General features: G+C 35.4%; 2 protein-coding genes across 2 annotated transcripts; one reads left to right on the plus strand and one right to left on the minus strand.

Moving 5' to 3' along the window:
• Positions 1,360–10,257, plus strand: LOC18614363 (calcium-transporting ATPase 3, endoplasmic reticulum-type). The gene is made up of 13 exons (XM_018118437.1): positions 1,360–1,432; positions 1,539–1,619; positions 2,967–3,013; positions 3,711–3,860; positions 4,239–4,289; positions 4,384–4,467; positions 4,596–4,654; positions 6,410–6,548; positions 7,235–7,431; positions 8,058–8,202; positions 8,407–8,505; positions 9,785–9,877; positions 10,198–10,257. Exons 1-13 carry the CDS (start codon positions 1,360–1,362, stop codon positions 10,255–10,257), a joined length of 1,278 nt encoding a protein of 425 aa, XP_017973926.1.
• LOC18614366 (F-box protein At2g26160) lies at positions 13,652–14,884 on the minus strand. The gene has a single exon (XM_007052090.2). The coding sequence runs from the start codon at positions 14,882–14,884 to the stop codon at positions 13,652–13,654; it is 1,233 nt and encodes a 410-aa protein (XP_007052152.2).

Consider the following 14,994-nt stretch of genomic DNA (forward strand, 5'->3'; position numbering starts at 1 on the left):
AATTTCCCCTTTTCAACTTTCTTTTTTTTTTTCCAGGTTAATAGAGTAGAATATATGCATTCAAGAGGTTTTCTTCACTGGAAAAGCATCATTGCCATCAGCTGTATCGAACTCATGTGCTTCACTTTTATTGAATAAGAAAAACAACAAGAATTCTATGATCGTCATTGACAATTACAATAGTTTCACTTACAATCTTTGCTAGGTATTGATTGCATGTTCAAAATTTTGTGTCTCTTTCTTTGTCCAATCTTTTGCCTTCTCTGGATTGCGTTCTGCTTGAAGTCTTGATTGTGGAATGCTGTTTGATTGTTTATAAATCTCTATGAAAACAACAGAGAACAGAATTACTGGTTGGCAGGTTTATGTGAAATTTATTAGAAATTTATGTGAGAGAATATATTTTGATTGTTAGGGAAGACTTGATACATTAATTAAGATTAAGAAACCCAATTAAAACCAGTATAGTAGGAAGAAATTGTATTGTTTAGATTTGTTTCTTCTTATAAGAAATTAGAGAAGATACATACGTATGTATGTATGCATGCACGAAATAAGGAATAGAAAAGAGTTAAGAAGATATTGCCTTCCTAAGTGTGAGTCAGTTGATGCTCTTATAAAAAAGAATAATTTTTTTAGTGAATTTTTGTTATTGAATTTCTGTGATTCGTCTTCTTCTTACTTTTTGTTTTGTTTGTTTTCATGCAGTGATTTTACATGGCTGATAATTGTTGTGATGTTTGATATTGCACTTGAAATACATTTATTTCTTTTCTTCTTGCTCATTTACTGCAGTTTTTTATGACATAAAGAAAGTCAATAGGATCATCTTCATTTCCAGCATATTTGTATGTTTTTTAGCACTTAGTAGAAATATAAGTACTTAGAAATCAGGTGCTGAAAATTATTGGCTGTGAAAATCCACACCATGTATACATGTTGGTTTTAATGTAGTGGTATGATAAGCCAGTGGTTTAATTGGTTACTTTTTTTGTTAGAAGAGTAGTACAGAAAAATAGTATGATTTTATTTTATATTTTGTTTGTATCATTATATGTTTGGACAATGGTCTTCATAGTCAATTGTGTTTCGTATCTAGATAGTCAGGCACCTTGGAACAATCTTCTGTTTTAAGCCTGCTAATGTCAAAGTAATGGATATAATCTACTGTTGTTGATGTTAGTTCCCAGAAATTGTTGTTTTTAGTTGAGCTCTTATGTTTTTGGCACAAAACTTGTGTTTAAAATGTTTATTCAACTCTGTTTGTCTTTTGTTTTCCTTTCTATTTCATTTTTCTGCTTATGCCTCTATTGATACTTGATTGAAAGGTCAGTTAAATGCATTTTTTTGACATCCTAAATGGTTATTGCAGGTTGTTTCTCAATACTTCCCGCAACAGAGCTAATTCCAGGAGACATAGTAGAAGTTAGTGGTCAGTTGGTCATCTATTCTAAATTTCAAAATCAGTTTGTCATTACATGTTTTAGTAAGATATTAAAGAGTTATCATTTTAGTCTTGACTTCTGTAAATTGAATAGTGGGAAGCAAAAGTCCAGCTGATATAAGAATGATTGAGATGCTAAGTGATCAGTTACGTGTTGATCAAGCAATTCTTACAGGTACAAACCATTCTCTATTGCTGTATCATGGCTTCTAGTTAATAAGCATGAAAAAAAAAAGGCTAAAGTTTACAGGTTGAGGTGGCCCTTATGGGTTATCTAGCAAATTTGAGTTAATCCACTGGAATTTATTGGTGCTATTTAAGAGAGTGTGTGACTTAGAGAGATGCATGCGTTAAGGTTTCTCTATGTGGTGCTGGTTCAGTAATTATGTTTGGATCTGACATTGGATTTTTAACATTCTCATTTTTCAAGCAGATAACCAGGTCTATTGACTATGTCATTTGTTGAATACTGCTTTAAAGCCTTTGACATTCGAAGTTCAGTTCAAGGAGAGTAACCCTAGATTTCTGGTGATGATTAGAGGAAGACTTGGTTGTTGCTTGTTTGTGCCAAATATACAGGAGTTGAGTTCAAACACTTTTCGATATTGGTGATTTCCGACAGCTTTAACACGCCTTAGAAATTAATTGAAAAAATCTGGTCTAGTTGCTGCCTTTCACATTATGTTGCGGGTGAGTCTACTTTGGAAGTCCTTAGATGCATTTAGGCTTTGCTTCATGCAGTGAGCAATTAATGTTTGGTTATTTTCCTGGTTCGTTTCTGCTTTATTAGAAACTAAAACTTGATCGGATCTCTTGTTTGTAAAATATTTAAGTATTTGTTTGGATGAGTAAGACATTTGAAATTTTAAATGAATTTGAGGAAAAATTATTCACTTTCAAGTGGATATCATCATGGCTCATATATGTGATTAATGTTTAAATTGTTTAATTTTTAAGGTCGTAAGGCGTTTTCATTGAAATTTGATTATGCATATCTCTATACACACAGTTATAATTTTGTTATCATACTTACATGTTGATTAAAGTGAAAAACATTGGGGTCAGAAGTCATTGATGCTTGCAAGGAGACTAGTGCCTTTGTTTTGTTTGCTTCATAAATTGTTTGCGTTTTCATAGAAATCGGAACATTTTCTTTCTTTGCCTTATATTTTGAGTGGTTACTTGCCAGAATATTCACTTACGAGACCATGCTTATAGTTTTTGGTTGTGGCCTTTGGTGCACATCCATCAGGGAATATATATTTGGTGTTCTATTTCTTTTACCCATTCATACATGATTTACTGGTTGTGACCTTTGGATTTTTGGTTGATATTGAGTTATTTCCTGTTAATGTCTTCCTTGTACGCGTGGTCCAATTTCGGCTAAGATTTTGTGTAATGGTAGGTGAGAGCAGCTCCATGGAAAAAGACCTTGAGTCCACCATGGCAACAAATGCTGTATATCAAGACAAGACAAATGTTCTTTTCTGAGTAAGACTTTAAAATTTGTTGCACTCTGTAGGTGACATGATGAGAGTTGCTTATGCAAGTAAAAAACTGAAATTCATGGTTTGGTTGCATTGTTTCAGCTAGCTGCTGAAATTAGTTTTGATTGAATAGAGTCCAAATGAATTTGGTGCATAGTGGACCATAATTGGAATTAGTGTTGGCCAGGAACCATGTCACTTTTTTCATCTGTTTAAGTTTCGTTGGATCATGAATTTTCAGTGGTCTGAATGTATTCATTTAGTTTACTGCATTTTTAATGGTGCTCTGGCACATATGTGATCTAGGGTTATCCCTACATAGAAAGGTAAACTAGTCATGCTATTGCTGTTTTAATTTCTTCAACTGAATGAAGTACTAGGTTATGTATGATTTAAGGGTGAGCCTTTGAGGTCATGTGACTACTGTATTCATTTTATTCAGTTGGATATGCTTTCAGGTTCTAGGTTATGGACTTTGTTCCTTCTGTTTCTCAGTTTTGATTGTAAAGTTATGAAATTTTAATTGATGGCCCATAGTTCTTTTGAAAGTGGAAAGTGTGAAAGATTATAATTGCCGCTTTTTGTTTCTGAAGTCTTCTGTCGATAGTCAATTGTTACGGATTTGACCAGTTGTTATATCTGACCAGAACTGGATCAGATTCAAGAAGTTAAGAAGTTAAATGTTCTTTTCATTTGGATGATCCCAGTTAGACCCATTGTAAAAACTTCATGCTTTTGTATGTTATTAGCAACATATTTTAGCATATTTGGATTGCCAGGGTACAGTTGTGGTTGCTGGTAGGGCAAGAGCTGTTGTTATTGGAGTTGCTGCAAACACTGCCGTGGGCAACATTCGTGATTCAATGTTGCAAACAGATGATGCATGTAAATTTTCATATTTTCACCAGTGCATTGTGCCTAGACAATTGGTTTGCATTTTCCCTTAGAGGAGTGTTATTCTCCCTTTGTTTTTCTACCTGGTGTAAGGAGTTTTGTTCTGATATTAAATTCTATGCGGATATTTGCTTCCGATGTTTCAAATTTGTTCCTTATATGGCTAGGTGGATTTAAAGTTATGATACTAAATAAGCCCTCCATAATGGATAATCTTTGTCTGACTTGTGATCTTTCTTTAAAGTTGGTGCTTGAGAAATTGTTGTTGTGCTTAGCTAGTTTGGAGGTTTAAATCTCCCAATTTTAATTTCTATGCAATTTTTATGACTCCGAATTTAGATTGTGGTTTACAAAGATAGGCAGTATGGTTGTATGGGTTTATTCTAATCTTTCTCATCTACAATTGGTTGCAGGAAGTGACACCTTTGAAAAAGTTGGATGAGTTTGGTACCTTTTTGGCTAAGGTGAGTATGAATCATCTGTTCAAGCTTCAACTTATATCTGGTAGATATGATAACCTGCTGTGGTTTCCATTTATGAACATTGGTGTGTTTTTAGGTTATTGCAGGTATTTGTGTATTGGTGTGGATTGTAAATATTGGACATTTTTGTGACCCTTCTTATGGTGGGTTCTTGCGTGGGGCAATTCATTACTTTATAAGATAATGTCATGGTAATCTACCCCATTTTCTTTTACTTTATGGTGGTTTTCCATAAAACATGTATTTTCCTACATTTTAACTTTGAACTTCTTGGTTGTCCCTTCATAGATTGCAGTTGCACTTGTAGTCGCTGCAATTCCTGAAGGGCTTCCTCCTGTTGTAACAACGTGAGTGTTTCAAACTTCTTTTGGTGTATGAATTTCTTAGAGTAAGTCTTTACGAAAGAATCGTATGTAGCCAACACATAGATACATTGTACTGGACATGTTTGCTTTGAAACTGAATACAAGATTAAAATGTGTATTAAAAGATTGGTGTATGGTAAAGATAGCTGAAGATATGATGTAAAAGTCCCTTGTCTTGTAAATTCTTGCACCATGAAATAGGAGAAATTACTCCAGAATCTGAAAATGTTTCTCAAACTCTCTTTTGTATGGTAGTTGTGATATTGTATTGATTGGCGCTATCAATTATTTGACAAAGTATGTTATATATTACCCAAATGAGTTTTGAACTCTTCATAATTGGTTAGGTGTAAACTTGCATTAATGAGGGATCCTAGTGGAATCCTCCTTATCTATATTTACAAGGGATAGTTAAAACTTGCATTTTTTTTGGCTGCTTTCTGGTTGTTTTGCCCAAGGCATATACTTTATCAAATTGGAAGCTAACTTTCCTTTTCTATATGATGATTTTTCCCTTGTTCACTTGTTCAAGGTGTTTGGCTTTCGGAGCAAAATGAATGGCTTGACTGAATGCTATTATTCGATCCTTGCCATCAGTAGAAACTTTAGGCTGTACCACAGTGATTTGCAGTGACAAGACAGGAAATCTGACGATGAATATGATGTCTGTTTCAAAGGTAATAGTACTAGAACACTTGCTTATCAAGAGTATTATGTCTTACCTCCCAAATCATTTTTCTTCTTCTTGGTTTTTTAAGTCATTAATGTTATCAATGCTGTTGTTGCTAAGCTGCTGCTTCCACTCTTCTTGACAATGAAGATCTGGTTTGTTTGCAAGTTGAAACATTTGTGGAAAAATCAGTGGATAAGTGCGCTGTGACATTTACAATTTATAATTATCCTTGATTTCAGTTTTTGATTTATTGTAAAATAATAATAGAAACTTTGGCCTTATTGAAGCGGGTTAAAGGGAAGACCTGCTTAAATTGCTTTGACATAATCAAGCTTCAGTATCATTTTCCTGCCCAACTGAAAGATGATTCTTTCTGTTTTTCCTTTACCTCAGATATGTATGGTCAATTCTGTACAACATGGTCCTGCAGTTACTGAATTGGGTGTCAGCGGGACAACTTATGCACCAGAAGGCTTTATTTTTGACAGCAGTGGGATTCAGTTATGATGCTTTTACTTAAAGTATATGTTCTACTAGCAACAATACTTTTGATTTATAGAGTGTATGTCAAAGATGGAAGCTGGCATATCTTAATAATAAAGATGGTTCCTCATGTTCATCATCATCATCATCATCATCATTATTGCAAAGTTGCTCCATAATTTGGATCACAAGAGTGTACTCCAGGGTTGTTCACTTATGTTGGAAAACATACTACACAGAATGAGGTTGAATTCTTTATTGAATTCCTGTCTGTTGGCTGCAGGTTGTTGACCAATTGATTTTAGAATCATACTGTACAAGATATGCGGTGAACCTGTGACATAAATTGAAAGATGCCTCATTATATTGCTTAGATGCACTTATTGATGATTGTGCTTATCATACTCACACACACACACACACATATAAATTCTTAATTAACAACTTCTTGGTGAGTGGAACGAGATATGGATGAGGTATGACAACGTATATGTGGTTGTTAACTTCTGGATCATTTAGGATTATTTCATTCTTCTCTGCATCTATATGACATTTGATTGTTTTGCAGCTTGACTTCCCAGCCCAGTTGCCCCGTCTTCGTCACATAGCAATGTGTTCAGCCTATGCAATGAGTCTCTCTTACAGTATAATCCAGACAAGGGAAACTATGAAAAAATTGGCGAGTCAACTGAAGAAGCTCTCCAAGTCTTGGTAGAGAAGGTTGGTATAATTTGGCCTAATGGTCTGCTACATGCAGTTCTTTTGATGTGCAACCATCTTCTCTTGTGTATCTCGTGCTCGTGACCTTTTACTTATCCAACACATTAAATCAAGCTTCAGCTAATAACTGTCATTGCTCATTCTCTCCTCCCCCCTTTTCCCCCCACATTTTTTTTGGTTATACCTTCTGCACCGCAATTATTCATTTTCAGTTGGGTCATATTTTTTTCACTGATTCTTTCAGGTTGGTCTTCCTGGCTTTGACTCTATGCCTTAAGCTCTGAACATGCTGAGCAAGCATGAGCGAGCCTCCTACTGTAATAACTATTGCGAAAACCAATTTAAAAAGGTTTGGATTTAGATATTGTTTTCTTATGTTACTTTTGCCCCTGGTTCTTCTGTGTGGGTTTGTAGGATTTGAGTCAAATTGTTTGCACATGGACAATCTGCCATGGATTTTGCTCTATGTGATGGATTTACATATCATGTTTAAACTCTTTAGGGAAAGGGATATTTTGTTTTTGTTTTACTCTCTACATGGTCTGGATATTTTTTATGGTTCTGCTTGTTGGTAATTGGTCATAAAGAATTCATAAATTATGCAGATGGGTATCTCCATCTTAAAGGTTGTTACTCAACTATGATGATGAATGTTCTCTGATCCAGCGCTTATTGATCCTTTGCAGGTTTCTGTTTTGAAATTTTCTAGTGATCGCAAGATGATTAGTGTCCTTTGTAGCCATAAGCAGATGGAGATTATGTTCTCTAAAGGTGCTCCTGAGAGTGTCATCTCTAGATGCACAAATATCCTCTGCAATAGTGATGGCTCCACCATGCCATTGACTGCTACACTTCGGACTGAGCTGGAGTCAAGATTCTGCAGGTTAGATTTCATCTTGTTTCCATCTATGCATTGCTCATTATGTTTATTCCCCTCCCACCTTCCCAATTCTGCTTAATTTACAATGCATCAGATGCCCAGTAGCAGTAGAGCCTTACTCCTGATTGTTGGAAGAGATAAATATGAAGCTGCCTGATAAAGTTTAAGGTTATTGTTTGATAAAAATTTTATGACGGGGCTCCATCAGTTGTAATGTTGATGTCTGGATGTGGTGCACATTCACATCTTAGGTCAAAACCAGTAGATTAGAGGAAAGCAAACTAGAATGTACCTTGATTTTCTTGGATGGCAGGGTTTTCTATATTACATGGAGTAACTGAGTGCAGGGGTGCAAAGACACTAATATTCTAGTTATAAAATGTCCAAAAATTGCTTATTTGAAGTGAGATTTATGCAAATTTATGCTAAAAGAATGCAAAAGCGTAGATAAGAACTTGATGAAAATACATGCTAGCTTTGAATCTCATTTTGCAATGATGTTAAAATTTCTTTCTTGATGTTCTGTTTGATTTATGCAATTGCTGGCTACTGCTAAATCTTCCAAGATCAGAATAGCGTTGGCAATATTTTGTATCTTACCTGATCAATATCTATATTTACTGGCTCAGCTTTGGTTTACACAATGTTTCTTCGTTGGTCAGTTTTGCAGGGAAAGAAACGTTGAGATCTCTGGCTTTGGCCTTGAAGATAATGCCCAATGGTCAACAGACTCTCTCCATTGATGATGAGACAGATCTAGCGTTTATTTGGTTGGTATGCTTCCTTTTCATGATAGAATGCTTAAGTCCACTTTTCTGTGCATAGCTTATTGTAGTTTTTTGCATGCTTCATGTAACTGTTTGATTTGCCTCTGTTCTTTATATATCCCTCTTTCTTTCCCTCACAATAACTGATAGACAGATTCATAAGTGCTAGTTTTACCTTTTCCTTATCTATACTGTTCATCCTTTCTAAAAGGTAGGAATGCTCGATCCACCAAGAGAGGAAGTGAGGAATGCTATGCTTTCATGCATGACTGCTGGTATATGTGTTATTGTTGTTACTGGAGATAATAATGTAAGTTGGCATTGTATCCCCTGGTTCTTTCATATGTTATTTTTCCTTTTCCCCCCTCATTGTCACTTGCTTATCTAATTTGAGAGGAAACTTCAGTCCACGGCCAAATTAATTTGTTGTAAGATAGGTGCTTTTGACCACTTGGTAGATTTTGTTGGGTGTTCGTATACTGCTGCTGAGTTTGAAGAGCTTCCAGCAATGCAGCAAACAGTTGCATTGCAACGTATGGCACTCTTCACCAGGTTTTAAGGGTTTGATTTATGCAGTGTATCATTTTCTAGTTGTTATCTGATTTTCTGGGTCTTCTTGTCCTCTCTGCTCTTCAATTTTTAGTTGTTTCTTATATAAAAATTCATTTTGTTGATATGCATGTTTTCTCTAATTTCCGGGGTTGAGCCTTCTCATAAAAAGATGCTGGTTGAGGCCTTACAAAATCAGAATGAAGTAGTGGGTTTCTTAAAAGTGTCCTGGTTATAAACTTGCAATTTATTTACATTATTTTCTATTGCTATTGACATTGCTGTTATTTTATTCACCATAATAGCTGCCATGGGAACCTTGAGGTATTGGGAGAAGAATTGAAACGGTTATGTAGTTGTTGACAGTATTGTCTTAGCATCAGTCAGGAATATTGATGTTTGTAGAGAGAGCAAATTCATAACCTTATAATACAATTGTATCGTCACATCACTTGTTGATCTACATTACCAGTACTTCATTCTGTCATCTATCTACAAATCTCTCTTGTTGGAAAGTAAAATAACAACTTTATCATGAAATTTGAGGGGAAAGAGAGATGAAGATTGAATCCCTATCCATATGCAAATCCTCAAAAGCTGTTGTGTTTTTTTGAATCCGTGGACCAAAACACCAATAGTTTGCGGTTGAAAATTGGTGGTAAAAAAGTGTAACTTCAAAGTAAAATATTATCTTAGAGAGTGGAACTACAAGAATGCTTATCATTCACCTCATCACTTATTGGTTCCAGATGTAGTCCTAGGAGGATTTGTGTCGGATATATTTGGTGAGCTAGGGCACAAGAGAATGGGAACTGATACCTCGAACTGTTTTGGCTTTATCCTTAATTTAAAAGGATCTATTTTAAGAATATGACTGCTGGCGGATAAACAGTGTTCTTGCGGGATGCTTCTTAAGTTAATTGTTCTTATATTTCATATATGTGTTTTGTGTGTGTGTATGTGGAGTTTTTGGATTGCTAATTCTGTGTGCCCGGTGCTGTTGTCTTCTATAATTTGTAACAATTAACAATTTTTAATAGGTTGCCATGACTGGTGATGGTGTCAATGATGCACCTGCACTTAAGAAAGCAGATATTGGAATTGCGATGGGATCTGGAACGGCAGTTGCAAAGGCATGCATAATTGTTGTCTTCTCAGGTTCATTCGATTTCATCTGTTCTTTTTCATGTTTTATGAATGGTAGGATGTCTAAGTGACAATTTTATAAATTTGGGTAGCTTGAACATAAAAATAATATAAGCATTTGAGTTACCTAAAGGATGTATATTTTTTACATTACTACTTTTTCATTCATAATCCTTTTCACTCCAATGGTGCTGTAGTTAAGGATTTTAATGTAATCTGATACCTTCACTTGGGTGTTCCTAGGAGAGTTGTCCTCTTTCATTTTAGTTTTGCTTCATTCTTACTATCGTTATCCTTTCGATTACAGAGTGCTTCAGATACGGTTTTAGCTGATGACAATTTTGCTACCATTGTGGTGGTATGTTAGTTGCAGTTTGGTTCCATTTTCTTCTTGACATATTTGTATTCTTGTTATTATTATTGTTTTGAAATACATGCTAGTATTTACATGCATATCTACACGTATATGCAAACACTTTTCTTTGTTTCCTTTTCTTTTCTTTATTTTTTCTCTTTTTTTCTTTCTTTTTTTTGTCTCTTCTCATTCATTTTTTTCTCTGTTTCTTTTGTTTTTTATTTCTTTTCTTTAATATATATATACAATTTTCTTTGTTTCCTTTTCTTTTCTTTATTTTTTCTCTTTTTTTCTTTCTTTCTTTTTAATCTCTTCTCATTCATTTTTTTCTTAGTTTCTTTTGTTTTTTATTTCTTTTCTTATATATATATATATATTCCTACCCTACCCTACTTTTTAAACAGAGCATTCTACTCATCTCTGCCCCTACAGTTTTGATTTCCTTCTTACTCTCATCTTACTCCAATCTTTTTGATTCTGCTTACTCTCTCATCTCTAGAGTATATTCTCCAACAAACTTTCAAATAGTTTTAGTTTTCTTGGTTTAGGTTGATCTTTGTTACTCTCTCTTTTCTCCAATCTTTAAGGTATTTTTACTTTTCTTGATAATTCCTGATCTTTCTTACTCTCTCTTCAATCTTTTATAAAAAATCTGGATATTTTACACTTTCTCTTTCTCAGCATTAGTAATCAGGTATAGTGTAGTGTTTAATTGGATTCTTGTTATATGACTTAATCTTTTATGAAATAGTTGAAAATGTGATGCATTAGGATTTTATTTTTTTTAGGTTTTAAACTCTTGATGCCTTGGGATTTTGTTTTCTTGAGGTTTTAAACCCTCAACCTTATTCTAATTGCTTCTGCTACCGTTAAAGTGTACTCAGGACATGACGAAAGGCAGATATCGAAGTCTGAAAGCTCGAAAGATCAACATCTTATGCAATCTTTGTAGGAGTACTTATGATTACAAGAATGGATACCTCGACCATATCAAAATATCACATGGAAATGCATACTTATGCACACGCAGACATTGTCTGCAACTTTTCGAAACTGAGGTGGAGCTTTCAGTCCACTCTCACGTTAATCAAAGGCATATTCAAAGCGAAACAGCAGAAGAAGCAGAAGTCTATGATGAGTCTTCTGCAGAAGATTAATTTGTTTCTTGATGAAGGTGCGTTAGCATTTATTTCTGAAGTAAAAAGAGTAATCTGGCTACAAGTGAATCTGCTTAGGTCTCAAGCGATAAACTGTGAGCTGATATGCTTCTTTTTTCTCTTGTCATTGCAGAGAAGAAACCTGCAGATGATATCTCCAATGGCCGGCCAAAAGACTTGCTTTCACTAGTTCAGGGTGGTGTCCATGTTTCCCGTAGGATAGCTACGAAGCATATGCCATCAAACTTTCCATTCCGAATCCCTGAACTTGTGGACAGGCATGTTATATCAAATTTGACTTCTCCTGGAATTGAAAACTCTGAGGAATGGCGCAATGTTAATGATGTTAAACCAGCAATAGCTCCAGCTCTCCTCACATGTGAAGATTTTGAAAAGTCAATTCTGTCAGAAAGCACTGAAATTTATCCAAATTTCCTTGTTGCTGCATCTCTTTGTATTCAAGATGAAAGTGGTTCTCCTGCATGTCAACTGCTGTTGTCATAACGATTCTGTTTCATCTTTTGTAAGTCAATAATATGCATATTTTTTTTGTTGGATTTTCAGGTCCGTTTGGGTGCGGCTGGCCATAGTCAAAACTCCGGTACTATCGCATTGTATTGATTGTCTCATTGCTCAGATTTGCTATTAAAGAGAAGGTACTTGCCGAGGAAGCTGCCAAGAGGATGACCTATGAGCTAAAATAGAATTGATTTCCTGTTACTTTAGGACATTATGGTCATTTTGGGTCTTCTAAAGTAGTTCATAATAAAAGCAGTGTTTCTTTTCTTTGAAGGCAGGTTATAATTGAATTTTCTGGTAATGCTGTTTGAGGGTGACTAGGTTTTTCCGTGCTTGAAGCTGCCTTCTTTATTCATGAACTGTTAGGTTAGACTCAATGCAATTTGCCCATCATTTTAATCATTTTATTACAACTCAAAAAAGAAAAAAAATGATAATACTTGAAGTTGGCATTTGGTTGCAATTGTCCCTTCATTTTTCTTTCTTCTAAAAGTTGAAGGCGAGGGAAAGAGGGAAACAAAACACTTGTGCGATAAGTCATGTCCAAGTGAAGCGCACTATCAAATTTTGTTTTGACTAAGAGCCTCCTTTAGGTAATACACAATTAACAAATCATTTTACCCACTGTTATATATATATCTCAAGCTCATCTCTCCGTATATTTTGACCAGGATCCCTCACTTGACAGCCTACGTAACTAATTATATCCTTTTTTCAAGATAGCAAAGCAATCTCACTAGAAACCCTTAGGGAAATTCTAATTTTTGAATTAAAAAGGCTTAAATCACTATTATTTGCAAGTTATCAGAGCCCTGATGGTTCCGGTCAAGTTTTCTAATCGCTCTGGTCGAAAGAAAGTAGCGTCAAAAAGCAAATGCGTAGGACCCTGATCATTATAGAGAAGGGAGCAAACCTCAAGCCAAGAAAAGGATGGTTAGGGGCATTCAATGAATTAATTCCTCAGTACAATCTATCAATTTTAGAGATGAGTACTTGCCATACTCGAATGTCAAATACGACTTAATATATCTTAATAGTATATGCAGGTGCCTATGTAATATCAGCTTTACTACCATATATCATCACCATGAATGATTCTATAATACGTTCATTTTCATGTGAATACATAAATATGGTAGCAGCTTTCAGCATGTGTGATTAACACTTTTCAATTGTCCCTTGTTTTTTCTTTCTTCTAGAAGTTGAAGGGGGAGGAAAAGAAGGTGAGAAAACACTTGTTTGAAAAGTTATGTCTAGGCGAAAGTTATAGATTTTGACTAAGAGCCTTTTTTAAGAAATACACAACTAACGAATCTGGAGTAAATATTTTACTCTTTTTTTTGTTTTAGTCTCATGCCTTCTCTCCGTATTGTATTACCTAACTAACGAAAATTCTAATTTCTGGATTAAAAGGCTTTGCAACGTTATGTGTACTTAACTAATGGAAATTCTCATTAACAATAAACATGGGCACACAGCTTGGCTTGCAGCCCCCGATTTGGAGACACTTGCAATGGTCTAAAGCTGGCCTCTTTGCTCAAAATAGTGAGCTCGCTTTCTGAAGTTAAAAGAACTTGAACAACTTTTCTGTAGTTTTGAATGTGTGTCCGTATATTCCTTGAGCTACAGTGATTGCTTCAAGAAACAGGAAATTCTATTATAAAGTAGAACTAAATTACAAGCACAATTGAAGATGGTGGGTGGAAAACAAAGAAAATCATGTCTTGTTGCTAGTGAGGGCAATGAATGAACCATAATGGCGGTGAGAATGAAGACTGCAGATATTGCCGGTTATCTAACTTAGGAAAAAGATCCAACGTCTCCTTTTTCTCACAATTGTAGATACCTATATCAGAACCACCACTGTGGAGATAATCATTAGTGACGTAAATACAGTTAGACATGCAACCATGGTAATCTGCAGCAATGACAGAGAAAGTGTAGCAATTTCCCAAAAATAAGGATCGATCACCCAGTGATAAAATTCTCTCCCAGTTCCTTGTTTGCATATTCAGCTTAAAAATATGAAATTCTTTTGTGAAAAAGTTCCCTCCTCCTTCGTTGTCAGAAGTAAATATTTCTATCTCTTCTTCGCTATCAGAAGTAAACCCTTCTCCGATGTCAGAAGTATACCCATACGGTTGAATAATGCGGGACAGCACACAAAGGTTTCCACCCATATCAACTAGATATTTGGTCCAACCAGCATCCCTTGGAGACCATGTTGGAGGCACCGAGGCAAACTCTACAGCATTAGGATGAGATGCATCTATGTCTTGACATAAAAATAGCTGACCACTATCTCGAACAGCAAAGAAACTACCATTGAAACAAATGACATCATCGAATCGAATTATATGGGTAGCTTCAATAGGGGTAGGGGCAACATTAATAGGAGTCCATGCTTTATTATCGCCGGGTTTTGCAATTGCTAAGAAATTATATTCAGAATAAATTGCGAAAACAAAACAATCCGGAGAAGCAGGATTTGAGGATAACAAGAGCTTGTTTATAAAATAATTACGCACGTCTTCAGAAGTCCGATTTTGCCAATGTTTCCGGTGGGTGAAGGTATTCAGTGGAGGAAGGGCAAGGTTGGCTCTTGATAAAGGATTAAACAATTGAATTTCGAGATCAAGCCCACAGGTTATTAACCAACCAAAAGGAGAACCCCAACACCTCCTTCCTCGAATCTCCGGCAATTCCAGCTCAATGAAGATTTCTTCTGATATATTGTAAAAACAACGTTTGTCACTATCCTCTTTCTCTGCAAGCATCAAACAAATAGGAAAGATGATTTCTTTATCCTTGAGTGAAGCTTGCCAAGATCGACAGACTGTGCCCATCCGAGTACGATCTTGAACTGAGTGAGTCTTATCTGCAATGCATCTTAAAACATCGCCTACAATATTAGCCCAATTTGAAGAACTCTCCCCCTCTGTTGATCCTTCTTTCCTCGACATGGAGTAGAAAATTAAGAACAAGATCTAGCAAGCAGCAAGTTTGATATTTTTTGTTTCACGGAGACTCCTTATATAAGGAGAAAATCCTGTTAACATTCCTAATCCTTGTA

This window comes from Theobroma cacao, chromosome 1 (genome assembly GCF_000208745.1).
Source record: "Theobroma cacao cultivar B97-61/B2 chromosome 1, Criollo_cocoa_genome_V2, whole genome shotgun sequence".
NCBI lineage: Eukaryota > Viridiplantae > Streptophyta > Magnoliopsida > Malvales > Malvaceae > Theobroma > Theobroma cacao.